At 53.5% G+C, this 25862-nt stretch overlaps 3 protein-coding genes across 3 annotated transcripts; 2 read left to right on the plus strand and 1 right to left on the minus strand.

Moving 5' to 3' along the window:
* Positions 1-4775: 4775 nt before the first annotated feature.
* On the plus strand, positions 4776-8043 carry LOC102869998 (DNA-directed RNA polymerase II subunit RPB11-like). Its single transcript, XM_006889702.1, has 4 exons — positions 4776-4831; positions 6308-6397; positions 7135-7309; positions 8005-8043. Exons 1-4 carry the CDS (start codon positions 4779-4781, stop codon positions 8038-8040), a joined length of 354 nt encoding a protein of 117 aa, XP_006889764.1. The 5' UTR covers positions 4776-4778; the 3' UTR covers positions 8041-8043.
* A 3097-nt stretch (positions 8044-11140) lies between these two features.
* LRWD1 (leucine-rich repeats and WD repeat domain containing 1) lies at positions 11141-18600 on the minus strand. Its single transcript, XM_006889798.1, has 15 exons — positions 18521-18600; positions 17854-18088; positions 17655-17771; positions 16894-17034; positions 16554-16658; positions 16223-16345; positions 16030-16144; positions 15741-15850; positions 15335-15542; positions 14827-14899; positions 14559-14699; positions 11929-12020; positions 11597-11752; positions 11391-11503; positions 11141-11281 (listed from the first exon to the last, which is right to left on the minus strand). The coding sequence occupies exons 1-15, from the start codon at positions 18598-18600 to the stop codon at positions 11141-11143; spliced, it is 1950 nt and encodes a 649-aa protein (XP_006889860.1).
* Positions 18601-18737: 137 nt separating this feature from the next.
* On the plus strand, positions 18738-25693 carry ALKBH4 (alkB, alkylation repair homolog 4 (E. coli)). Its single transcript, XM_006889799.1, has 3 exons — positions 18738-18965; positions 21907-22104; positions 25106-25693. Exons 1-3 carry the CDS (start codon positions 18738-18740, stop codon positions 25691-25693), a joined length of 1014 nt encoding a protein of 337 aa, XP_006889861.1.
* Positions 25694-25862: the final 169 nt, after the last annotated feature.

Below are 25862 nucleotides of genomic sequence, written 5' to 3' on the forward strand. Positions count from 1 at the left end.
CCTGAGGGTGGCTTGATCCTGGCAGTGGCCCATCCTCGAGTTGTCCTCACTAGTTTTTATTGTATGTGGTGGCCGCCAGGCCAGGCTGGGTACTCACTGTGGTCACAGTGTCTTAGCTCTCGGTGTTTCTGGCACAGGGCGGAGAGCAAGCCCCCAGCCCCTGTCTTGGCCACACTGCTGCCTCCTTTGCTTTCCCCAGAGACCCCCAAGGTCTGTCCTCAGTCCACTCCTGGTCTCAGTGCTTTTTCTGAAGCCGTCAACAGTAGAGGGCCCACCTGGTGGTCAAGCATAATGCCACAGGGGCAAGGGCTCCGGGCCGGGGTCCCCACATGCGAGGAGCCCAGCAGCTGCACTCTCACCCACTGGCCCCTGCACTTGTCCACGAGGGAGCCGGGCCTCTGGGGGACAGTGACGATGGCTACTGGCTGGCACAGCTGCAGGGGTCCTTGTTAGGTGCCACCGCATCAAGTGTGACTCTAGTGATTCTGTGACAACAGACCTGAGCCCTGTGCCATCCTCATCATCACACAGTTGAGCCCATTAGTCAGTCTGTCAGTCCGTCTAGTTGAAGGTCTTCCTCTGTTGTTGACCCTCCACCCTTGCAGGCACAAGCCTGATGTTCCTCTCCAAGGAATCCGCTCTCCTGGCCACATGCCCAAAGTGTGTGAGAGAAAGCTTTGTCATCTTTGCTTCCAAAAAGCACTCTTAGTGCATTTTGTCCAAGACCTATCTGTTTTTCATGGGATATTCAGTAGTCTTCTCCAGCACGACAGCTCAGAGGCACGGCTGCATGCCCGGGTGGTGGTTGGCACCCACTCCTCTGACTGACCTGCTGGAAGGGACACGTGCTGAGGCCTCATGTCGCCAGGGTCCTGCAGTTGGCAGAACCCTTGAACCTCAGAAAGGCCAGCAGGCCCTGAGGTTCCAGACAGAGCTCTCTGGACATCTTCCCTCCGCCAGCTCCTTGCCCAGTGCACGCCAGCCACACGGTGCACTTCCAAGTGCTCAGAATCCCTCCCAAACAGCAGTTGATACGCTGAGTATGTCCCTGGAACATCGCGTGCCCCTCCACGGGCTTCCACTCCCTCAGTCCTCTCCACCACCCTCTCATTATCTCCACTTCTCAGCCACCAGGAAGATCAAGGCCAGAGGGTACTTTACCGGAGCAGTTTTCACAGGTGGAACACATAGGGAGAGGTGCGCTTGGCACTAGGCGTCTGACTCAGCATTAGGATGGCTTGTTTAAAACCACACAACCCAGAGACACGTCATTTGAGTCCACCAGTTGCTGCTCTGTGGAAAAAAGAAAAAATGGGCAATCTCCTGTGTGATTAACTGCCTCTGAAAACCCTCCAGAGGCTCAGCTGTAGATCACTTCCAACTCAATGGTACACAAAAACAACAATGAACTGTAGAAGAGAGAGGGATGTTAGAAGAGCCTTAAGAGAGAGAACCACCAAATGCAATGAAAACAAAATGAGAAATAACACATTTAAGAGATAATTAGATATTTGGACACTATCTCACTATATGATGATTTTAAGGAACTGCTCTTTTCAAGGTGTGATTAGATATTGAAGTTATGTGGGTTTTATCTTCTAGAACCACTATCTGCCTGCCAGTTTGCAGTGATTTACCTGCTGCTCTGATGATAAAAGCAATGCCACGGGGGTTTCAAATACCAAGAGGGTTGTAGAATCCAGTTCTACAACAGGTCCAAGAGGGGGACTCAGAGAGACTTAAAAAAAGATAGACATAATATAGTTGGGATGTGAGGGCCAAAAGATTCCAAGAATCTTAAGTAACTTTATTCAGCACAGACCAAGCTTTTAGGCAAGATCTTAAAACAATACCAAAAATACAAAAAACTATCAGTTGTAACAGAGGGTGCAAACATTTCGTTAAGAACATTATCTCAGAACAAACATCTTCTCCAGTGGTTTTTCAAGGGACGTGTTCCCAGTGTTCCTCAGAGTCTTTGCTCCAGCTGCATGCAGGCTTTCCTGTCACCAAACTGTGCTCTGCAGGTGCGCCTGTTGTCAGACTGATAGACTCTGTCAGCTGGACATGTCCGAGCTCATTCATCCACTGTCCTCTTTTAACTCCAGAGAAGGCCATGGATGGAATAAATGTGTTTTACATGTGACAAGAACATACATTTTTAGGTGTCAAAGAGTAGAATGTCACAGGTTCAACGGTGTCCCTTCAAAATGTTACCAACTTGACTAAGTTATGATTCCTAGTATTGTATGGTTATCTTCCATTTTCTGATGGGTGTATCTTAAGACACAGCTTTCTAGGAAGGCATGATACAAATCCTACTGTTACTCAAATCAAGTCCTTGCTTGAGTCACTTATTTTACAAGAGACAAGGAGATAGAGATGGGGGACCTGATTTCTGACCAAGAACTCTTGACCCAGTAAAATTATCACTCAAATATGATGGTGAAATAGGACATTGCCAGAACAAATGAAATTTATGAAAACTAGATTAATCCTATAAGGAGTCTTAGAAGAATCTGTTGGACCAAGAACCAACCAGGACAGAAACTGCCCAAAATTAGCACACACGACGACATCATTCAGAAACAGACTAAGAAAGAAAAATACACAAGAGATATGAAATAAATGACAATATAGGAAACTAGTGATGTCAGTCCATAAATGAGAGCAACTGGCATGCAAAAAGAGGGACTAAGAAGTGTAAAGAACTAAATAGAAAGCTAAGGTGATTTTGAGATAAACCGTTTCAGACTTGGGAATAAAATAAAGGGAAACCTCTAAGAAACCAAAACAAAAACACCAACCTCAAACCCCATTTAAAAAAAAGTTGAACGTTATTAATATTTAGTAAACACAAAAGTAACAGCAATGAAGAAAATGATAAGCCATAAACAAACTCAGCACAGAAAAGGAGATGGAACAAAGAAATCATAACACCACACAAAAAAATAGGACAGCAATTAAAACAAATCTATATTCACTATTCACTGAATAGAAATGGATTAAATGTCAAGAGGAACAAGAATGGCAGAATGGATAAGAAAATCATTAATAAACTATCTACAAGAAACGGTTTGAACACAATGACCAAGGTAGACTAAAAATCAAAGAATGGAAAAAAAAACATATTGAGTAAACGACAAGTAAAAAAAGAGGTGTGGCAATATTCATTTCTGATAAAATAAATTTCAAGACAAAAACTAGCATAAAGAGAGAGGGAAGGGCATTATATCATGATCAAAAGGTCAATTCATTAAGAGGACAGAACTATAATTAACCCAGACAGAGCCTCAAGATACACAAATCAAACATGAACAGATTTGAAGAGTGAAACAGACAACTCCACAGTAACAGTTGTTGGGTGTCATCGAGTTGACTATCCTGCACCCGTCATCACCTCCAATTTCTTGCAGTTACTGTGTCAATCCGTCTTGTTGAGTTTTCCCTCGATTTTGCTGATGCTGTACTTGCCCCAGGATCCTTTTTCTTAGGACTAGCTCCTCCTGACAGACATTGTCATCAATCAATCACATCAATCAATAGTAATTAATGTTATGTCTCTGAATAGCTGTATGGAAAAACCCTCTGGTTTTATGTAAACCTTTAGGCAAATAAAAAAATATCTTTTTAAAGATTGAGAATTTTCTAGAAATGTTAAAATTCATTTCCCCCATTTGTACAGGGGTAAGACACTGTATGAAATAGATTTTATCTATATTGGTTTGATGACTGAAACTAATAAAGTATTCTATAAGAAAATGTAATGAGGGCGCGCACACACACTCACACTCCTGGACCAGAGCGCTCATGAGAAGCAAGGATGGAGAGATTGCATCGCATACTTTGGGCACACTGTCAGGACTGGCCGGTCCTTGGAGAAGGACATCATGCTTGGAAAGGCGGGGGGTCAGGGAAGAGGAAGACCCTCAGGAAGATGGGCTGACACAGTGACTCCAACACGGGTTTATTTGCACAGTGGAAATGTAAGGGGGGGGTGGGGGAGCCAAACAAAAACAAGAAAATGGATTTAAGCAGAGATTGAGAAGAATAGTTTAGGATCAGGCAAGGTTTCCAATCTCTTGTACATAGACTGCATCTAACAACAACAACAACCCCTTCCACTTCACCCTGGTTCTGCGGACCCTCCAGGGAAGTGACATTTCCTCACCTCGTGGCTCAAGGGTTCAAATAGAGGACTAGGACTTGCTCAAGACTCCCTGTTAAAGTTTGATTTGTGTATCTTGAGGCTCTGTTATTGGGTTAATTATAGTTATGTCCTCTTACTGAATTGATCTTTTGATCAATTTCGTTTGCTCAAGCAGTCTTGACCCACTTTAGCTGCCTGGGTCAAAGAATAGAGGCTCCCGGGGCTCCTTCTGTTCTCCCCCTGCCCACATCCCATGAGCAACTGGACCACGGTGGATTCAATTCAACTCTCCAGACACCTCCTGGACATATTTTTCATAAGGGGATCACGAAGCAGAGGGCGGTAAGGGAAACAGCTCCGAATTTCCAGCTGTTAAGGTCCACGCGGAGATCACAGGCATCACTAAGTGAGCCCACCTGGAAAGCCAACGAGCTTCAGGTTACGCTGCGCGCGGCGCGCCCGCCAGCCCTCTATCCCCGCCTATTCTGCGCCTGCGCAGGGTCCTCCAGTCCGATAGGGGGCGATGATCGGCTCAAGCCCATAAGCGGTGTTGACGCCGCCGCCGTAACCTGGAAGAGGAAGCTAACCCGGAAGAGGTCGTGTAGTAGAGTGTTTGCGAGCTGTTAGGATGAACGCTCCTCCCGCCTTCGAGTCGTTCTTGCTCTTCGAAGGCGAGAAGAAGTAAGTAGAGGAGACGAGGCGGGGTGAGGCCGCCTAGAACTTCGGGTCCTGTAGATCTTGGGGCTGAGATCGCCTATTTCGCAGACGAGGAGAATGAGGTCCAGCGAGGTTGAGTAGTTTCCCCTCCACACTGGAATTGGTGGGGCCAGTAGTCGAGCTTCATAATATGTCAGTGGTTCGAATCCCCCAGTCACCCTGCAGAAGAATGCCGTGCAGTCTCCTCCCGGAAAGAAAGAGTTATAGCTTCGGGAACCCGAGGGCGGGACGGCTCCGTGGGTTTTAGGATTTTTTTTTTTTGTACCAAATGGCTGGCCCAGCACTTTGGATTGTAGCATCTGTTGCCGTTTTCCGCCTCCCACCTCTGTTCCCTGGAGTGATGGCTGTTCAGTTAATACCCAGGCTGCCACTCGCCACGTTAAACCTTCTCATCGTCTGCTGTTGTTGTGTACCATCAAGTCGGAACTGAACCACAGCTGACCCTCCAGCAGCTTTTCAGAGGCAGGAAATCGCAGGACAGGGGATTGACCATTCTTCTCCCGTGCAGCAGCTGGTGGATTTGAACCTGGTATCTTTTGGGCTGGCAGCTCAGCTTCTTACCACTAAGCCACCAGAGCTCCTTTCTCATAGCCTGTAGGTTGGGGTAAAATGGTCAGCCAGCCAGGACTTGGTTCCCAGATGACCTCATTACACCAACTATGTATCTTTGGACAAATCACTGTCAGCGTCGTCGCAGTGTTCTAGTCTGACAGGTGGTCCTATTGCTATATATAACCACAGGACTTCCTCAGAGGGAAGGCTGAGTGAAGCAATGCAAGGCTCCTACTTCACAGCCCTGCTTGTTTAGCCCTTAGAAGCCTGGTCTGCAGGTCGGTGATGCAGCCCTTGCTGGTCCCTCTTTAGAACAGCACGTCTCAACAGTGGCTGTTTTGCTTTCTAGGATACGTCTGACATTTTTATCATGGGGAAGGTTATTCCTGATATTTTATTGGTAGCGACCAGGGATGCTGCTAAATTCCCTCTTTCACAAAGAATTAAAAACCACACACACAGTTGTTCCCGAGGCCTGTTGACTCTATCTGGTTTCTGAAGCTGAGAATCTCTATGGGAGGAGACTACCCTTCTTTCTCCCATGGAGCGGCTGGTGGATTCAGATTGCTGGTCGATCTGCTTAGCAGCAGAATACACGCTTAACTGGGCCACCAGAGCCCCTCAAAGCAAAGAATTATCTGCCTCAGAATGTTGGGGCTGTGTAAGGTGAGAGAGCCTGACTTAGGAAAAGAGAAACGATGAGAGCAGCAGGGATCTGTGTGCAGACATGATGCCCACGAGTTAAACGCTTTATGGCTTCAGCAGACCCGGGAGGTTTCCAGGGGGGAGGGTTTTGGACCTGCCTTAAAAGGCAGAGAGCTTAACCCGGAGAGAGGAGGGTGCGGCCCTGTTTCTCACATGCTGCCACGCACGTGTGGCCTCTTCTAGGATCACCATTAACAAGGACACCAAGGTACCTAATGCCTGTTTGTTCACCATCAACAAAGAAGACCACACACTGGGAAACATCATTAAATCGTAAGTTCCAGGTCAGATGCTCTTTGGCCAAAGCGTCAGTTTTATGAAGACCCTCTTAGTACTCTGAAAAAGGGACAGGAAGTGCCCTGGGTGCTTGCCCGAGACGCTTCCCGGGTCCAGCACCTGTTTTCAGAATGCTGCTGACCTCTGCGTGCTCATAAGCCTTGTGTCCTCGTTTCTCTGACTGCAGGGAGATAAGCTCGCTCCCCCTTCAAAGTGCCTGCTTGTGCTTTTGTGCTGAGGAGCAGCCAGCAGCACTTGGGGTGAGGGGCCCCGTACGTACACTTCTTTGTCACGGAGACCTCAGTGGCCTGTTCCATCTAGCAGTGCCATGTTCATGGCAGTGTAGTAACTTCAGTAGGTCAGAGAGAAAAAGGGAGGGGCGTTATGGGGCGTTCTGCAGTCACCCAGATCCCTGGTGGACGGGTTTATCTTTTTATAGAGGCATTATGGGGGTCTCTGACTTCCCCTGAGGGAAGAAGTTGCTAGAAACCCTCATAGATAGAGATTTTGGGGGGTGGCCCTCACATGGTGTACTGCCTTCAAAGCATCTCCTACTTGAAAATTTGGGGCAAACTCCAGATCAGGAACCCTCTTTTGTGTGGGCTTCAGACTAAAGGTTGGGCTCCTTGCTGGACAGCCTGGTCAGCCCTGTGCTGGGGCCACCTGGCAGCTTTGGGCTGGATGGGACCAGGAGCAGCATTTGTTACTTAAACCCCTCCCACCCTGTACTTCAGACAGCTGCTGAAGGACCCACAGGTGCTGTTTGCTGGCTACAAAGTGCCCCACCCCTTGGAGCACAAGATTATCATCCGAGTGCAGACCACACCTGACTACAGCCCCAAGAAGGCCTTCACCAATGCCATCACAGACCTCATCAGCGAGCTGTCCCTGCTGGAGGAGCGCTTCAGGGTGAGGCTTGGGACCGCTGGGGGCAGGGCCAGGTACAGGCTGCCAGCGCTGGGGAGCTGGAGCTGGCACTGACGACAGCCCCTGGGTGGTTTCCTCTGACCTCAGAGAGGCTTGGTGGTGGTGACACAGCAGGGGCTCCACAGGCTCGAGGAGGCCTGGACCAGAGCTTATGGATTTGTGGCCTGCCGTCCACGCCCGGCAGTGGGAACCTGCCTCCTCATGCACCCATATGGCTCCTTGGCAGGGCGGGACCTGTTGCCCTCTGGAGCTTCCACGCTTCCTCTCTGTGGTTGAGGAGGTGTCTCTATGGTCAAGGTTCAGGAGGGTTGGTGGTCACACCTGTTCATAGCAGTGGCTCTGTCTAAGCAGAGTTTAGGAGAGGAAGGGTCCAGAACTAGTCAGAGTCTCAAAAGTTTAAGTCCAAAGCTTACTTAGGACGCTTCTTTGCACCACCTGACTCTAATTCCAGGCAGCTGGACATGATATGGGCAGGGCTAGTGCCAAGGGTGACTTCTGTTTCTGTCTACCCAATCCCCTGGACCTTGTGGGGCCCTTGTTTGTCATGTGGTCTGCCAGTTGCTCTCTTCAGGAGGGATTGTGGAAGCAAAACTGGTAAAACTGTGGTTAGGGGTTTCATTTCCAAACTCCTTGCCCCGAGCCAGTCTTCAGCAAGTGCACTGTCTTCTGTCCCCCAGGTGGCCATCAAAGACAAACAAGAAGGAATCGAGTAGAGGACTGGAAGGAACCAAGCTCCTCCCCTCTGCTGGACACCTCTCTCTGGGAACCAGGAGAGACTTTGGCGGGCTGTGGCCCTCCCTGTAAGATACCCCACGAGCCCCTCACCTGACACTTCCATCTCTTGTACATATATGTTATCTTCCAAATAAAGTGTGACAGAGACTTGGTTGTGGGCTGCCGTTGAATGCCTTCAACAGGTGACTTTTTCAAAGGGTCCGGTTTGAAGGAGTGGTCACATGCATGACCAATTTTAAAAGCACTCGAGGGCCACACTCATAGGCCGCGCAGTGCTCTGATGACTTAGAGGGCTCACCCAGGCCGGTCCTCACGCCGCTAGATGACTGGGCTGTCAGGCACCGTGCAGCCGGCTCCACCCACAGCCACCCTGTGCACAGCAGAAGGAAACCCTGGGCATCCTGTGTCCTCAAGCTCATTGCTGCAGTTATGTTTCAGCCCACCTTCCCGAGATGCCTGCTTTCCTTCACTGACCCTCCAGTGTCCAAGCCTGAGTTCCAAGAACCAGCCCCTCTGGTCACAGGCCCAGAGGAGTGCAATGCCGTCTCCCGAGCCCTGCTTCCAAGGAGCGCTCGGGCTGTCTGCTCGAGGCAGCCCGTGGTACGTCCTGGACGCAGTCCAATGCAAAGGCAGCCATTCCTCTTTGGTCTCCATTTATTCATCGTCCAACTTTTACGTGCATATGGAACAGTTAAAAATATGGCTTAGATCAGGCACACTTTAAGTCTTTAACACATTGCCGCAAATGACAGCTATAGCCATCACACACATTTTAATGAATTTTCACTTCCAAATATACAACTGACAATTTCATATGGCAGTCATAATTTTTTTAAAAAAAGTGTTTCTAAACACGGTCATCAATTTAAAAGTGTGCGGTAATGTGTTAAATTGGTAGCTTGATCTTCAGCAAGACTTTAAAAAGTCCTTGAAAAGCTGTGTGTTTTTATTTCTTCCCTTTGGGTTTTCTCCATCTTTCCGCATTTCTGTGTTCTGCAGTCTTCTCCAGCTGCCAAATGCACACACCAAGTGTTTGTGGTCCACTGAGAGATTCCAGTCGCTTGCTGCTAACATAAACGAAGTGTCTGGACCCCTGTGGGGTCATTACATGCCGCTGACTACAGTTCAGTGACCCTGTGAACAGTGGATGTGAACCCTGCTCTCTCCTGTGCCGTCCTCACAGTCTGACACATTTAAGCCCACTGTTAGTCACGTTACCATGGGGCAGAATCGTGTACAGAACAGTAACATGGAAACTGGTCAGTTTTGCTGTTGGGCTAGGCTTAAAATGAGGGGAATGGGGATCTGCCGTCAGAGTCAGAAGCGTGTCTGCCCGTTGGACCTGAGGCCCCCAAATCTTTGATCCAGAAACTGCTGTACCACTGGAAGAGATGGTAGCAGTGGCCACAGGGAAATGGCTTTCTTGGCCTACATAAGTCAGGGCAGAGCCTTTGGGCAGAGCTCCAGACACCCCACAGAGCAAGAGCTGAGCGTAGGTGATTTGTCAGAGGTAAAAAGTTTTGCTAACAAAGTCTGAGCAGGACAGAAGCTGTACAGAGAGTGGGGATAGAGTGTCTGACCTCCACAGTGCCACAGAGGCAGTATCCCCATCCAGAACATTAACAGCACAAAGCTGAGTCTATGGGAGCAGACACGTCACGTCCTTCACCCACCCAACTTCTATTAATCCGAACACTGTCTTTCTTATGGTCTGTCTGCCAGGTCTTTTTGTTGTAATGGCTACACAGAAATCCAAGACAGTACTCAACAATTATGAGGATTACTAGAGAGGTTACAGTTCTATTAGACAAGTTACAATTTAGGTTGCAAACACTCCCTTGTGGCTTTGGACTGTCCCCATGCTTGGTCGAGTCATAAAGCTAAATTCTGCCAATTATTATGTGCCAGTCTTCATTGGCAAGCCTAGGCCAAGGGGCTTGTCACTGGCTCCACAGCCCTGCAGACAGAGCCCAGGGCTGTCACATACTTGTCTCTTGGTTCTTCGCCACTGGTCCCACTGCTGGTGCTCTCCGGGCTGCTGTCCCCTGCCCTGCCCTGCCCTGGTACTCTCTCTCTCTCTTGCAGGAATCTCTGCCCACAGAACTCTGCTACTTCTTTTTTAATGGCATTTTCTTTGGAACCTGCTCAATTTAAGCCTGGCATGACGATTCTAGACATTAGCACTGTTTCATGTTTCCTACTCAAAGATTGTTACTCGTTTTTGTTAGTGGCAAACTAGTCCCCTTCTTAGGCTACAAACTCATAACGTCTGTACAGCCCTTCTCACAAGGGGGGGGGTCTGGTGGCCTGGCGGGTAAGGAGTTAAGCTGCAAACCCAAAGGCAAGCAGTTCAAACTCACCAAGGGTTTGAGGAGAGAAAAATGGGCAGTGTTACTCCATGTGATTTAGTTTCTGAAAACCCACGGAATGGTTAGCTATGAGTTGATTCCAGTGCAATGAGTTTGTTACCCAGCCCTGTGTGAGAGTCACACAGTGTTACAAAAGCAGTGCTTGAGAGCCAGGGAAAGGCTCCCTGGGAGCACGACCATGGAGCTGTTTTGACAGAACTGTGTATCCCAAGTCCTTCCTGATCCTGAATTGTAAGCTTCCCTAGTAAAACCCATTATCTCTGAATTCTGTGGCCACAGATTATCAAGTCCAGCAGAAGAGAGATATGCAGAGTCAGCAGTGGTGAAAAGACTAGCAACACACCTGACCACAAGCCCCAGGCTGCTGCTGCTGGGATCCTCCCCTGCGAGGGCAGAGGGCTGCCCCTGAGAACCAGGACGTGTACCTGGCCTGCCCCCAAGAACCTGGCAGGACTCGTTCAGGACAGAGTAACGGAAGCCGGGAGGGCTTCTGGGCAGGGGCGCACTCACAGCAGAAGAGACCTGTGGACCCCTTTGTTCATCTCAGCTCTTCCAGGGGCACATGCTGGGTCCACAGAACTACAGACAAGTGTTCTAAAAATCTGACAGTTTAATAAAAATGTATCTCCATTAAAAGACCCTCATCTGAGTCCTGACAGTCACTTGTGTCCCTTGTGCTCTAAGGGGCAGGGCTCCTGGCATTGTCCACCTACTGCCTCTTCCAGATGGCGACAATGTTGGAGTCCGTCAGAGCAGTGAGGTAGGTAAAGCTGGGGTTGGCCACCACTGTGTTCACCATGGTCTTGGTCACCATCTGGCCGAGGGCCCAGGGCTGGGGCCACTTGAGGATCTGATAGGAAGAGGCAGGAGGGGTTAGACTGCTGGCTGCCCCGTGGCCAGGCCCCTCCCTGGTGCTCTGTCAGCCCCAAGCACAGGTGAGGACAGTGACCGCGCCGTACCTGTGCAGGGGCCTGGGGCGATGCTGGCAGTGGCGGCTGCTGGTTTAGGAGATGTTGGATGTTGTAGACCCACACGTTCCCTTCCTCATCCCCACACAGCACAGTGCCCTGACCTGCCAGGACGCAAGGAGTTTGATGTCCAAGATGGGCAGTTGGTAGGGGCAGTGCCAAGAGGTAGTGGGGCAGGGCGGGGCGGGGCGGCTTACCAGGGCAGGTGCTGAGTGAGAAATAGGCCAGCTCAGTGGTTGACCACTGGAGCCGTGCCAGGACAACGACCGCCACGGTGGCCTGGCTGCCCCTGGCTGCCCAGGTCTGGCTCCAGCTCCACAGGAAGATGATGCCCAGGCTGTTCCCTTTGGAGGCTGCGGGGAGAACCGAGACCTGCCTAAGCTGGCCCTGCACCAGACACTTGCTGTTTTCCCACTGGGGACTCCCCAACAGCTGTTGACCTAAACCCCAGCCCAGGAAGAGGTGACCCATGATGAAGTCCTCAGCGAGGCCCCGGGAGGCTGAGGTACTAAGCAGCAGGCTTACTCACCCACAACATCCTCGTTCACAAATGCCAGTCCGTCCACTCTCCGCCGGGATGCCTCTGTGCCCTCGGAGAAGGTGAACTCCACTTCACAGCCCCTGGAGGGCGGCAGAACTCGCTGGGTCACCGCTCTTTGCTCAGAGAATCACCCATTCAAGCATCGGCTGGATGCCTGCTCTGGGCAGGGCCCCATGTGGAGGTCAGAGACCCAACACAGTAGGGGAGGTCTTGGCACTAGAGGGGCCCCTAGCACTTGAGGGAGCTTCAGCATCACAGATGGCAGAATCTACAAGGCTGAGGGGGTGCTGCTTCCCACATGCAGAGGGCTGGTGCTCAGGAAGGTTCTGGGGAGGAGCTGCACCACTGGGCCGAGGGAGAGAAGCTAGGCTCTCAGCTGCCAGGAAGGCCAGGACTTCCACACACAGCAAGCCAGAAGGGGGTGCTTGCTTGGGCTCTGAGGAGAGTGGGGAGAAGCTGCTGGAGATTTTAAATCAGGAAAGGTGGTGGTCAGATCTGTGCTTAAGAAGACCACCAGGCGAATACTACAGGGTTTCCACAAGAAAACAACTGATAACCTAATTACAAAACGGGCAAAAGAAATGGAAAGACCTTTTACAGAAGAAGACATGTGGATGTTGACCCAGCAATTCCACTACTGGGAATATACCCTGAAGAGACCATAGCTGACATCCAAGCAGATATATGCACACCCATGTTTATTGCAGCTTTGTTCACAATAGCAAGGAGTTGGAAACAACCTAAGTGCCCATCAACAAATGAATGGCTAGAGAAGCTGTGGTATATTCGCACAATGGAATACTATGCTGCATTAAAAAACAAGGAACTCATGCAATATTATTCAAAATGGTTGACTCTGGAGAACATTATGCTGAGTGAAATATCCCAGTCACAAAAGGACAAATATTACATGATGCCACTGTTGTAGAATGGGACTGTCCTTGGGGTTGGGGAGAGACTGAGTAAGATGGGTTCAATAATGTATACTGCACTGAAACAGAGGAGGGAGAGAACCGTTTAAAAGAGAGATATAACTGGGTATTTCTGTCATCACAGGAGACTAGAGCGAGGGCTGCATGGTGGAGGGGACCTGGGGGAGGGTTTGTAAAACAATGAAAGAATCTTTTCTTTTACTTTTCCATAATTTTTGGACTCATGTACTTATAACTTGTTAGTCAAATTTGTGTCTTCTAGGTTGCAACACCCCCATGATACATCTTGAAGGATATGTACATGTACAGCCAAGCACAATCAATAAGAGTGCATCTGAATTCCAAAATCAATCTCCATAATAGTCTATGTGTTTCCTACTGCCAAAGGGGCCCTTTAGAGTAGTGAGAGAAGATCTTCACCCTGAAACCCACAGCGTCCCTTTTCAGCAGGAAGTAGCTAAGAGAATACGCCGTCCCCTTTTCCTTATGACTCAGGGTGAAGTCTCTCTCAGGGAGGAGTGATAGGGAATGGCAAAGGATACACTGACAAAGAAGATTAATCAGAACTGGCTTTGACAAGCACTATGGCATTTGGACAAGAAGAAACTGGGAGGAGGGTAGAGAGAATAGTGCAACAATGAATGAGTGGAAGCCCAAAATCTCTGTAAATGTTTATGAAAATTAATAAAATATAATTATAGAAAAAAGACATGTGGATGGCCAACAGACCCATGAAGAAATGCTCAAATCACTGGCAGAGAGACGCAAATCAAAACCACAATGAGATACCATCTCAATGCAGTAGCAGTGGCAACATTTAACAGGACAACAGGCAATAAAGGTTGGAGAGAGGTGGACAGATAGGAACTCTCACACTCGTGGTGAGATTGTAAAATAGTACAATCACTCTGGAAGGCAGTTTGGTATTTCCTCAGAAAGCTACATATTGAAATTCCGTATGACCCAGCTATTCCACTCCTTGGAATATATGCCAAGAAAATTAGGACTAAGATACTGACAGATTTGTACACCAATGTTCATAGCACCATTATTCACCACCATCACAAGAACATAGAAACAGCCCAAATGTCCAACCAGAATCAAAAAGACTGAGAAACTGTGGTACATTCACACAATGGAATACTATGCAGCACTCAGGAACAATGATTTAGAAAATTATTACATAATTTGGGTGAGACAAGAGCATTATGCAGAGGGAACTTAGTCACATAAGGACAAATACTATATGAGATCATTGCTGGAGGAAAAGGGTGAGGACGGGCAGGGGGGACATCATTAAGGTTGCACAACTTGATAGACGGAGGGACAGAGCAATGGAACAATCCAGCAGGGATCTGGAAAGACAGGGTAATGGTGGGCATAGGCAAATAGTGATTAATTTTACAAAACATCATGAATGCGAAGGATTGCATGGAACAATGTGAATCAAGAATGGTGTGAAACACAATGTATACGAACTTTGTATACACTGTATAAGGCAAGACTGGGAAGGCCACACCGGTGGAGAAGGCTCGGCACAGCAGCAGTGAGCCACTGTAGAGGGGGTGTGATCACAGCCCCAAAACACGGCTGACCCAGCCCCCCAGCCAGCCCCAGGGGGAGGATCCGGCTGCAGGACCCTTTCCTCTAAGTGGGGACAGACCAGCCCTGTGCACCTGGGCTCACCTCCTCTTCTGTGGCTGGTCCAGTCGCACATCCCAGCAGCAGCAGCCACCCTCACAGCCAGCCAGCAGGTAGGCATCTGGGCAGGAGGCCACAGGGCAGAGGCGCAGGGGGATGGAGGTGGTGTCGAGTGTGAGCAGCTGGCTGCCAGGCAGAACAAGAGACAACAGGAGCCGTGAGGCCTCTGTCTGCCCTGCATCTGAGACCTCTGTCTGCCTCGTCTGCCCCACGTTGTGGCGGGCCCCTCCCTGGCCTCACCCCAAAGCATCACCTGGCCTGGAATTCGCAGTCATCGTTGGGCATCCCAATGTCCCAGAGAATGATCCGCTTGTCATAGGAGGCCGCTGAGGGGATAGGGAGGGACAGGTGGCCTCCTGCCTGCAGGCTGTGTCTAAGACAGCAGTCCCAAGACGAGAGACCCTCTGAGTCAAAAAGGGTCATGGCTGGGAGACTGGACAGACGCGGGGCCTCTAGTTCCTATGTTCCTGTCTAATCCGACACTCTAGCATCAGGCAGCCATCTCTTGCCTCTGCTCCCCACACCGGCAGGCCAGGCCCAGTGGTCCATCCGTGACAGACCAGAACACAGTGGACTATGCTGTCAAAAAGCTCAGTGGCCACACAACAACCCAGAAGTCAAGCCGGGACTCAGAAAGCACCCAGTGACCATGAGGCCCACGTCACTTCCTATCAAAGCCCGGCAGAACCGGCCAGCCCAAGGGCGAGTCATTAGTGGGTGGGAGTCCCTCCTCTCACTGAGGGTCGGGGTGCAGGGCTTACTGAAGAGGTGGGTCTCGCGGGTGGGGCTGAAGCAGAGGGTGGCGATGGCCTTCTTGTGGGCCCGTATGCTCCCACAGGAGAAGCCGGTCTTCACATGCAGCATCCGCACCAGGCCCCGCAGGCCAGCGGCCACCAGTACGTTCCAGCGCGTCTTGTGGCCAGTCTGGGTGACTACTGTCACGGCTGTCCAGGCCACGGAAAAGAATTCCTGTGGATGGTGGAGTGGGGGGAGGTTACCAAGGTCGGGCCCTGGGTGTATGAACACCCATGCTGGCCTGGGACAGAGCCCACAAGAAAGAGAAAGGTCATGTGGTGAGGTGATGACCCAGGTGGGAGCCCTACCCCCCACCCCCCGCCCTGGCCTGCATTCTGCCACCGGCCCCGCTGGCCAGTGCCCAGCACACACCTCGCCAGGCACCTTGTACTTGTACAGCACGATGCCCAACTGGCAGTCAATCACGCAGACAGCCTCCCCACCACAGGTAGCCACGGTCTGGGACGAGGCCCCCGAGTGTCCTGTTGGGGGGGAGGGTCAGCCTAGTGAAGATATTTTGGTTAACGTTCTCCTGTGTCCCTGCTACTGGAATGCTTGGGACCCTGGCTCTCCAAGCCCCAGTTCCCCAGGCTGCCCCGTAGCAAGCATGCCCACATCCCATCCGGCCGGTTTGTTTCCTGCGGCCGGTCCACAGACGTACCCTCGTTCCAGGCAGGCTCGAAGGCGCAGGCCCACAGCTGCGTCTGCAGGTCCTGACGGCTGTTGTTCTTGCTGTGACATTGCAGGAAGTGTGTGGGCTGTAGCTTCGGGCCAGGCTGTGGGGACAGAAGGGTCACGGCTGCCCCAGGCCCCGCTCAGGCCGCTGCCTGCTCCCCATCGTCTTGCTGGCTCACCTGGCTGTCATCAGAGCCCTCTGGGCTGCCTTCCACCTGGGCTGCCAGGGAGGTGCAGGCTCGCTTGCTGGGAGAGACACTGAGTGGGGCATCATCAAGCCGTTTCAAGGTCACCATCCTGGTCTGCACAGGAAGCGAGGGTGTCTTGAGGGCCTATGACCATGAGCTTATCTGCCTGAGGCTTCCATCTTCCCCTTCCCAGGCTGGACCGTCCCTCTCCCATCACTTGGGCTCACCTCCAGGACGCCTACTGACTGGCAGTTTTCCAGGACAGGCAGGGTAGACCTGTGGGAACCTGTGACACTGAGGACATGCCGGGAACCGCACTCACCCTGGACTTGTGAGTGGCTGTGGCTTTCACGGGCCTCTCTGAGTTGTCTGCCTTTGGCATCTGGGTCCCACCTGCCGCCACCAGTTCTTCAGAAATCATCTGCACCTGCGTAGAGCCAGGCAGATCCGGAAGCTGAGCGCCTCAGCCCTTCCCCAGATGCCAGGCTGCAGGGAGTCTCTGCTTCTCAAGGGGAGAAAGGGCCTTCCTTGCCAGGCTGACCCTCTATTCCCCATAATCCTGTACCCTTTATAGGTCAGAGAGCCCAGAACAGCTGGAGGCTACAGGAGCCAGCAAGGAGCTGAGAGAAGCAACATCTCTGAACCCCACAGCAAGGACATACCCGCCACTGGATGAACTCGCTGAGGGACTCGGAGCCGTAGCGGATATCATTGACGGCCGATCTCACAAAGTCCGCCTTGGCCTTCTCAGTCTCCTTCTCGGGGCCTAGGTTGGCCATGAACTCCTCCCAGTAAGCAGTGACCTGGAACAAGAGAGATCGGATCGACGACCAGTCCATCCCAGCTTTACAGGGTCCCCAAGGCATCATCTGCCCCCAAATTCATCAGCACATGGGTCCCCACTTCCCGGAAGCCTCTCTGAATCACAGTTTACATAAACCTATGCAATGTGCAGAGACCTTTGGTGGCCTAGTGGTAAGAAGCTGCACTGCAATCCCAAAAGCATGTAGTTCAAATATACCAGTTTGCTAGAGATGGTTGAGCAGCATCTTCCCATGTGACTTACGGCCTCTGAAAACCCACTGCAGGGTCAGCTCTGGGTGAGTTCCAACTCTGTGGTACACAACTACAGTAGAAAGAATCAATGTGCAAACAGCAAAAGAGGAAGAATCGCCCCAGGGTTACGCCTGGCCAGACACAGCAGATGTCAGCCGGCCTCTCTGCTCACCCATCTGCAAAGCTGGCTGGCAGCACCTCCAGGGCCCCCAGACCGAGCACCCAGCTTCATAGGGGGTGGCAGTGCCGGCTCAGAGCACTGTGGCAGGCTAAGGGGCAGAAGGGTCACTCTGTGTCAGATTAGAGTCCCCCAGTGTCCTATTTCTTCTGTGCTCCCACCTCGAGGCTTCCTACTACTTGTTCCTACCCTCCTCATCAGCTCCCGGTTCAGATTCTCCGCCTCGGAGAAAGTTGAAGACGCATCCTTGCCGTTGAACTTGCGGAGCTTGGGCAGGAGAAAGGAGATTTTCAGGTTGTCGCTGACCTAGTTGGGGAGGGAATCGTGGCTCAGGGCCTGCCCAGCTGAGCCTGGCTGAGCCGCACAAGCGGCGGGCGGGCACACTCACCGTCAGGTGGTGGTTGCCCTCCAGGCTGAGCTCCTCAAGCTGTGGGAACTGGGACAGGCAAGTGATGTCCCCCAGCTGGTTGTTGGCGCAGTGGAGGATACGCAGGTGGCTCAGGCCCAGGTTGGCGGGCAGCGTGTCCAGCTGGTTGTTGGACAGGTCCAGCTCTTTCAGCAGCTTGAGGCGGCACAGGAGCTTGGGGTCCAGGTGCTCCGAGAGCAGCTTCAGGCCTGACAAACTGCGGGTGAGGAGGGAGGCAGAGGACGGTGGTTCAAGGCGCGCAGGGGTGGGCTGCCCGTGCTGCATCGGGCTTCCCACCCTCGCCATTCTGCAGAATGCAAACCCCCACCCCGTGGCTTAAGACTTGTTTTCAATCTGACAACCATTCGCGGCTCCACTCAGCACACACTCCTGCTGGGTGTTTCCCCCCCATCCTCTGGGGCCCCCTCTCTGTGCTCCCTACACGCTCCCTAATCTTCTCTGCATTGTCTCCCTAGCAGCCTGAACAGGGGGAAGCGAATGGTGATGAGCAGAAAGTAGGGGGCGCGCCCCAGCCTTTCTTCCCGGGGCCCCCCGCGACCCTGGACCAGGCAGCCCAGGTGGGGGGGGGGGGCTGTGCGCGCTCCTTGGTCCCGCGGACGCAAGCCCCGCCTCCCAGGCCGACACTCACTCTAGGCTCCGGATCTTCCCAAGCCGGTCGCTCTTGGGCCGGCCCCGCTGCATCAGCAACCGCGACGTGAGGGGGTTCATGGCGAGAAGGCGGAGCCCCGAACGGCGGTCCCGGGGTCCGCGGTAGCCGGTACAGCAGCCCGTTACCTGCTCCCATAAGGCGGGACCTCGCTCGGCGTTCCGGAGGAAGACCGGAAGGAAGACGGAGTGCAGGCCTCATGCCTCGCGGCCCGGACTACAACTCCCAGCGGCCCCCGCGGCTCCCGCGCCTGCGCTCTGACTGCGCCGGCGGTGGTATGGCGGCGGCGGCGGCGGCGTCGGTAGCAGCAGCCCCAGCAGCGGCAACAGCCGAGACCCTTGAGGAATGTGGCTGCAAGGGCATCCGGACCTGTCTGGTCTGCGAGCGGCGGCGCGGTGGTGACCCGCCCTGGAGGCTTCCCCCGCAGGTAACAGCCAGGGGAGGTCCCGCACTCCCAGACTCCATCTTCTGGTGGGGAAACTGAGGCTCAGGCGGGCCTGGATCAGAGTCAGTGTCGGGATCCTGGGATCGGAGCCGGGGGTGGGGAAAGGGGACTTTGAGGAGTGCTCATGGGTTAGCCGGGGGTTCCTCCTCGTGGAGTGTCGTCCAATCACAGCTCACCTCCGGGAGCTTGTCAACAATCCTCGATCGAGCCCCCCTCCGCGGCTCGGGGACCAGATGCAGGACGATTTTGCTGCTGCTGTTATTAGGTGCCTTCCGACCCAGAGCGACCCACATACGTCAGAGGGAATCCCTGCCCAAAAACCGGGGTAGGGTGGTCCCAAAGATCTTACACTGCAGTGGCAAGGAGACTGAATCCGTCCTAGTTAGTGACAGGGAGTCTTTGTACCGTGGAGTCGGGACTGCTTCATAGCTGATTCTCCAGAGAATTTTCAGAGGCACGGGAGGAGATTGCCCATCTTTCTCCTGGGCATCAGTTGGTGGGTTTGAACCACATGCCTCTGCGATTGCAGCACAGCCTCTTACCACTAGGCCACCAGAGCTCTCCCTGAAAGGTACTTAAAGCCTCTGAACTGGGCCTGGAAGTTGCCAGCGAGGTCCATTCAGGGTCGGGGTGGGAGTTGTGAGGACCTGTCAGGGCAAAGGCTGGGGGAGTGCATGTGCTTGGAAAGTGGGGTGATGCTGGGATTGAACATGGCAGCGGGCCTGTGTGCCTCCTGAGTAGGGCCATTGTGACCTGAGGGCCCTGGAGAGCTCCAGCAGGGTCAGATGGGAATGTCCTAAAGCTGCTGGGATCCACCGAGAGACCAGTATGATGGTGTGCAGGCTGGGAAGCTGTGGGAAGAAACTGCTGCAGCAGCCGCCTGTGAGCATGGGGACACAGCACTGTGGGTGTGACGCCATCCCAGCTTGGATGGTTGTGGGACCTGGAGCCCAGGATGCAGGACACGGTGGTCCAGCGCTCAAGAGGCATTTGAGCTTTAGTTTAGAGGCTGGAGGAGAAGGTTTAGGAACAGGGAGAGCAGTGAGAGAAGAGAGCCAGCAGTAGACCCTTAAGGATGTGTTAGCAGGAAGAGGAGAGGCCACAGAGGGAGAGGCAGAGCACCCCAAAGCTGCCTGTCCTAGAGGGGTGAGCTCTGACCAGAGCTTCACATGCAGGGGTGGTTATATCCCTGCTGCCTGGGGCTGTCCGAAGGTTTAAACTGGCAATAGGTACAGTATAGCCTATATTGCCTAAGTTTGTGAACTTTTTTGGTTAATTAAAAAACCTGAAGAGCCAAGTGTATCAGAAATGAAGGCAAGGGCTTTGGAAGCCCTTGGACCCCATCAGCAGTATGGATAAAATTGACTAGATGGAAAACCAGGGATCTCTAACGGCCTAATGGTAAGGGGTTGCGCTGGCAACACAAAGGCAGTGGGTTTGAATCCATCTGCTGCTCCAAGGGAGAGGGAGAAATAATCTCTCATCAGTTAGGAGTTGATTCCAGTTCTGACTCAGCACACACGACAACAGACATAAAACTGAAGAGTCTACAGAGATGATCTGGAGAAGGTAGCGACCCCCGGGGGTTGCTGGAGGTGAGAAATGAGGCAGTGGGGGAGGCTGAGGCTGTGAGTGCAGGCATCCTGGCGGTGGGGAGGAAGGAAGGCGGCCTGGCTGTATCTTGGATGAGAGAGGCTGGACTGTGTTCTCCAGCTGCAGGGTGGTAAGAGGTGGAAGAACCTTAGCGAGCAACAGCTGAGGACACATGAGGGGCTGAGAGGGGAGGAGCTGGATTTGAACTGAGGGCGAAGGGAAGACGTGAGGCTGAGGAGAGATGTCTGGGAGGGACACAGGGGCATTGAGAGAGTTGGAGTGAAGCATACAGCAAACACAGAGAGCAGAGAACATACAGCAAGGATGGGGCAGGGGGGCACGCACGGAGGGGAGAGCAGGGACTCCTGGGGCACCTGGCCCTAGGAGAGAGGTTCACCTGCTTTCCCCTGGTCGCCCTCCTGGCTGGGGTCAGACCAGATCTTGAGCCCATAAGCATCAAGTCCTGCTAGGGAAGGGAGACAAACTTTGACCTGGAGAGACCCCAAGAAGGCTCAGCCATGCCCTGGAGTGGGGAGGAGGGGTCTTTGGAAAAGAGACACTGGTCCTCACCCCGCCCTTCCCAGAGGTGACAGGCATGGCCAGCCCAGGAGAAAGTGGGGTGGAGGTAGCGAGGCTCGGAAAAGAGTGTGGGTGCACAGATTGCAGGAACGGCACCAGCGACTGCATCAGTTAGGGTCCACCTGAAACAGCTCATGAAACAGAGGGTAAGACAAGAAGAGATGTGGGACAGAGGGTAGGAGCACCGTGAAAGAGACAAGGAGGAGGAATTGACCACACTGAGCCCGTGCTGACCTGGCAGTGTGACCAGTTCCGCCAGGGTCGGGCTTCACATAATCCACTAGCCCCAGGCCTTGGTTGGGTGCTTTCACTCAGGTCCTCTTCCTCAGACCGTGAGACTGAGGGGGGACAAGAGGCACCATGCAGTGACAGCCGCTCTCTGACTGCAGCCCTGGGCCAGCTCGCTCTTTGCTGGACCTCAGTTACCGCATCTGTATAATGGACCTGACTGCCTCAGCTCTCAGGATGCTCTTCTCTTTCACACAGGAAGAAAGTGAGAAAGGGGCCGAGTTGAGTGCCTTCCTCAGAGGCACCTTGGGCAGGGGCCCATCTCCATGCCCAGTGTTCCTGCCTCCAGCACCCTGCTGCCTTCCGAGGCCACCTGGGCCATGGTGAGGGCGGAAGGCAGTTTGTGCCACGGTTCTGATGCAGTGTCTGAGGGAGAGGGGCCTCAGGGGGCTTCACCAGTAAAGGATGGAGACCCTCAGAGGCAGCTGGCGCCACTGCTCCAGCACCTGTGTCTGTCTTACAGAACCTGGACCGCTTCCTTTACTGTTCGCACACTGGCTGGGCAGTGGGCACAGAGGAGTCTGACTTCGAAGGCTGGGCTTTCCCTTTCCCGGGAGTGATGCTCATAGAGGACTTTGTCACCCGGGAGGAAGAAGCTGAGTTGGTGCACCTGATGGACCGGGACCCCTGGAAGCTCTCTCAGTCTGGACGGCGGAAGCAGGTGTGCTGCTTGGGGTGGAGGCCCTGATGGCCAGAGTGGACCCGCCACGCTGCTGGGGGCCCTGTGGACTCCTCGTCGCCTGTGCTCACCCTTCTTCCTAACTCTCACCGGCCCTCTGAGGGCCTCCCACTACCATCCTCTCGGGCGTTAGTGGCCAGGCTTCTAACCTCAGGACAGAGGGCACAGGGTTGGCCTAGGGATGCAGGAGTGGGGGCCAGCCTGGTCAGCTCCCCTTCCCCACACATTAAGGTGGAGGGCGTGCTCAAGGCAGACAGGGCTGCTCCACACTCTCTGCCTTCCCAAGCGGCCCACATGAGCAAGATGGTCATGAGGGACTTCCTGAAGGAAGACCCCGACCTTCAAGAAACTGCTCAGTGTCCCCTGCCCAGACCCTTTATCCCACAGAGTTCTCTGCGCTGGATTTCTGTGATTGTTCATTCCAGTTCCTGTTAGTCTGGCCTCATGGTTCTGGGCCGCCTCTTGGCAAGGAAGCAAATGCCCTTTCTCCCTTGACCCCCTCTCTTCCTAACCCATTCCTGAGGACTCGTAGCCAGTAGCCCCACCATCACCTGCGGCCCCTCCACACTGCCCTTCCCTCCTTGTCTGTCTTTACCTGACTTCAGCTCACGATCCCTTATCACAGTCCCTCCCCGTGAACCCCCTCTTTGCTTCATGGTGCTGGTGCTAACCCCCAGCTCCAGTGAAGCCCACCTGAGGCTGCTCCTGTCACAGACCTGACCGAGGGGCGGGTGGTAGGCAGCCCGTGACAGGCACCTCTGACGAGGGGCTCTGAGGGGAGTTGGCCTCCTTGTCCTCATTGTTCACGCTGGTCGCTCACTGTCCCGGCCTTCCTCTCCCTCGCTGTAGATGGCTGTGTCACTGAGCACACGGAAGCTCGCCAGCTCACCACCTGTGTCTGTGTGCAAAGGTCACCGTCTCTCCTGCCACGGAGGCTTTCCCCAAGGCCACGTCCTCCGTCTGCCTGTGCACAGGACGGTCCTTGCTCAGAAATGCCACATTTCCCACTCCCTCCTGCAAGCTCGCTGTGCCCTCTGCTGGTCTTTGATGTTCTCATGTGGTCCAGCCACCTTTCTCTTCGAAATCCTTCCCCTCCTCTCAAGCTGCTGCTGGTCGCTCCTCCCGGTGGTCTCCTTGGGGTCACATGGCCCCTAGATTCAGTCCCTGGGGCTCTTTTCTGGCTCACTGTCTCCATAAGCTTGTGAATCACGGCTCTGAATTCCTGAGCATCAACAGTCTAGGCTGCTTCTCTGCGTCACCCCGAAACAGGCTCGGTTCTCCCCTCACCCCTGAAGGGGCCCCAGCTCAGCCAATCCCATGTTTCTCCTGCTCAGCCCAGAAGCCTTGGGGCCTTTTCCAATTACTTTTATGCTGCATTTCTAATCTGTTTATCTATCCTGTCAGCGCGCTCTCCCCCTCTCTTTGTCTCACACACACGCCTGCCATCTTGCTTCAGGTCTCCGGAATTCCTGCAGTGGCTTCCTGCTTGAGCTCTTGCTCCTCTTCCGTTCATTCTCAAAATAGCAGAAAAGTGACCTTCTAAAGCCCATGAGATTGGGTCCCTTCTCTGCTGTAAACTCTCTGGCTTGTCCCACCTCCACGTAAAGACCTAAGTGCATGTCATGACTCAGCGAGCCCTGCTGATGTGACCCCACCATCCCGACCTTCCAGGGCTGCCCTCTGCCATGCTTTCCCGTGACAATGACAGTGACTTCTTCGCTGGCCAGCTCCATGTATCCTCTGCAGCTCAGCCCAGCTCCTCCTCGCCTTCCTGAAGCGACCCCCTCCTCGGGCAGGCCTCCCTGACCTGGGATCTCGGGACCCTGACCTGGGATCTCGGGACCACTTCGTGCACATCTCTCCCTGCCTCTCATCCTCTCGGCCTGTCTCTTACTTCCTCCTCTCCTGATGGGCAGCCCAGCCTCACCTCCCTCACTGTGCCCGTATCAGGTTTATGCTGCCACTACCCAGGGTAGACCCCGAAGGCCAGCTCCCTCCAGCCTGGGCGGCCACTGGAAGGACATAGAAGGTGACCACATTGGTGGGGAAATACTCCCATGCCTCAGTTCTGAGGAGCAGCCTACAAAGTTCCTCTAGTATTTTCTCTTTCAATACAGATCACGTACCCCAAAACTCACCTCAAAAAATATACCCTTTTCAAGTGTATGCTTAAGTAAGTGATCTTTAGTCCATTCCTAATGTACAACCGTTATTACTATCTAGTTCCAGAACATTCTGTCACCTGGACAGGCCTCAGTGCCCATTCTTCTCTCCCCCAGCCCGAGGCAACCACTAACCTACGTCTCGTCCTCAGTGGATTTGCCTGTCCTGGGCAGTTCAGATGCTGGAAGCAGAGTCACATCATCTGTGTTGTTTCTGGTCAACTGCCTTCACTTAGCATAGTGTCTAAGGTTCCTTCACATCTCATATGTCACGGCGCCCTTCCTTCTCAGGACTCGGGCATGTTCCCTGCATCTGCCATGTCTAGTTTACCAGCTGTCGATGGACATTTAGGCTGTTTCTGCTCTTGTGGTGAACATCCATGTGGACACACGCTCCAGTGCTCCTGAGCGTGCGTGACTGGGATTGCTGGGTTTCCCAAATGGTTGTGACCCTCTGCTGACCACATGCGGCCTTGGACTGGCCTTCTCTTCCTTCCTTGATCGCTCTTCCCATTTCCGCCTCTTTGGGACCACATGCTAGAATAATCAACCTTTTGTAGCTTTGTTTTCTGGGGACCCTAGGTGAAGACCCTCTAGCACCTCATGGTGCTTTGTTCTGCCCCCCACTCCCCACCCCAACCCCGGCCTGTCGCTCGCTCTGTGTTGGGTCCCCCCGGTCTCCTGTCTCCTCTGCCGCAGTGTCAGGCGTGTGAAGTTGGGTCCCGCTTGTTTCCTTGCCTGACACGGACGTGGGACCCGGCTCACAGGAGGCGTCTGGGTAAATGCAAACACTTCACCTCCTTTCTGCTCACATCTTTCAGGACTACGGCCCCAGAGTCAACTTTCGGAAGCAGAAGCTGAAGATGGCTGGCTTCCAAGGCCTGCCCGCGTTCAGCCAGGAGGTGGTGCAGAGGATGGGTTGCTACCCAGACCTGGAGGACTTCCGGCCCGTTGAGCAGTGCAACCTGGATTACCGGCCCGAGTGGGGCTCTGCCATCGACCCCCACCTGGACGACACGTGGCTTTGGGGGGAGCGGCTGGTGAGCCTCAACCTGCTGTCCCCGACGGTGCTCTCCATGTCCCGCAAGGCACCCGGCAGCCTCCTGCTCTGCCCAGCGCCCCCGGACTTGCTGGAGCCCCTGGTGGAGGGGGCAGAGGCCTTCAGCAGATCGGTCATGTGCCAAGATGTGGAGGTGGCCATCAACGTGCCCCGCCGCTCTCTGCTGGTGCTCTCCGGTGAGGCCCGGCACCAGTGGCTGCATGCCATCCACCGCAGACATGTCACTGCCCGCCGCGTCTGCATCACCTTCAGGGAGCTGTCGCCAGAGTTCTGCCCTGGAGGAGGGCAGCAGGACCTGGGCCAGGAGCTCCTGCAGGTGGCTCTCTCCTTCCAAGGGAGGCCTGTGTGAGCCGCCCCCAGAGCCCCAACCCCAGGGAGCTCAAATTCCAGGGAGCCATGGCAACCCCAACCCTTGGGGCTGAAGGACCCCCACTGTGGACAGAAAGAAGCTTGACCCCCTCACCATGCACAAGCTTTGATGCAAAAATACCTCAGGTCCATCCCCTCTGACCTATACG

Source organism: Elephantulus edwardii, unplaced genomic scaffold, assembly GCF_000299155.1.
Source record: "Elephantulus edwardii isolate Elephantulus edwardi_28Jun2011 unplaced genomic scaffold, EleEdw1.0 scaffold00080, whole genome shotgun sequence".
Lineage (NCBI taxonomy): Eukaryota > Metazoa > Chordata > Mammalia > Macroscelidea > Macroscelididae > Elephantulus > Elephantulus edwardii.

Coding starts and splice junctions, on each gene's coding strand:
- LOC102869998 (XM_006889702.1), top strand. CDS start 4,779: ATGAACGCTCCTCCCGCCTTCGAGTCGTTCTTGCTCTTCGAAGGCGAG. Junction 4,832..6,307: donor CTCTTCGAAGGCGAGAAGAA/GTAAGTAGAGGA, acceptor GGCCTCTTCTAG/GATCACCATTAACAAGGACA. Junction 7,310..8,004: donor TGCTGGAGGAGCGCTTCAGG/GTGAGGCTTGGG, acceptor TCTGTCCCCCAG/GTGGCCATCAAAGACAAACA.
- LRWD1 (XM_006889798.1), bottom strand. CDS start 18,600: ATGAACCCCCTCACGTCGCGGTTGCTGATGCAGCGGGGCCGGCCCAAG. Junction 16,659..16,893: donor GCGAGTTCATCCAGTGGCGG/GTATGTCCTTGC, acceptor GGCTCTACGCAG/GTGCAGATGATTTCTGAAGA. Junction 14,700..14,826: donor GACTGCGAATTCCAGGCCAG/GTGATGCTTTGG, acceptor TCTGCCTGGCAG/CCAGCTGCTCACACTCGACA.
- ALKBH4 (XM_006889799.1), top strand. CDS start 18,738: ATGCCTCGCGGCCCGGACTACAACTCCCAGCGGCCCCCGCGGCTCCCG. Junction 18,966..21,906: donor CCTGGAGGCTTCCCCCGCAG/GTAACAGCCAGG, acceptor TCTGTCTTACAG/AACCTGGACCGCTTCCTTTA. Junction 22,105..25,105: donor AGTCTGGACGGCGGAAGCAG/GTGTGCTGCTTG, acceptor CACATCTTTCAG/GACTACGGCCCCAGAGTCAA.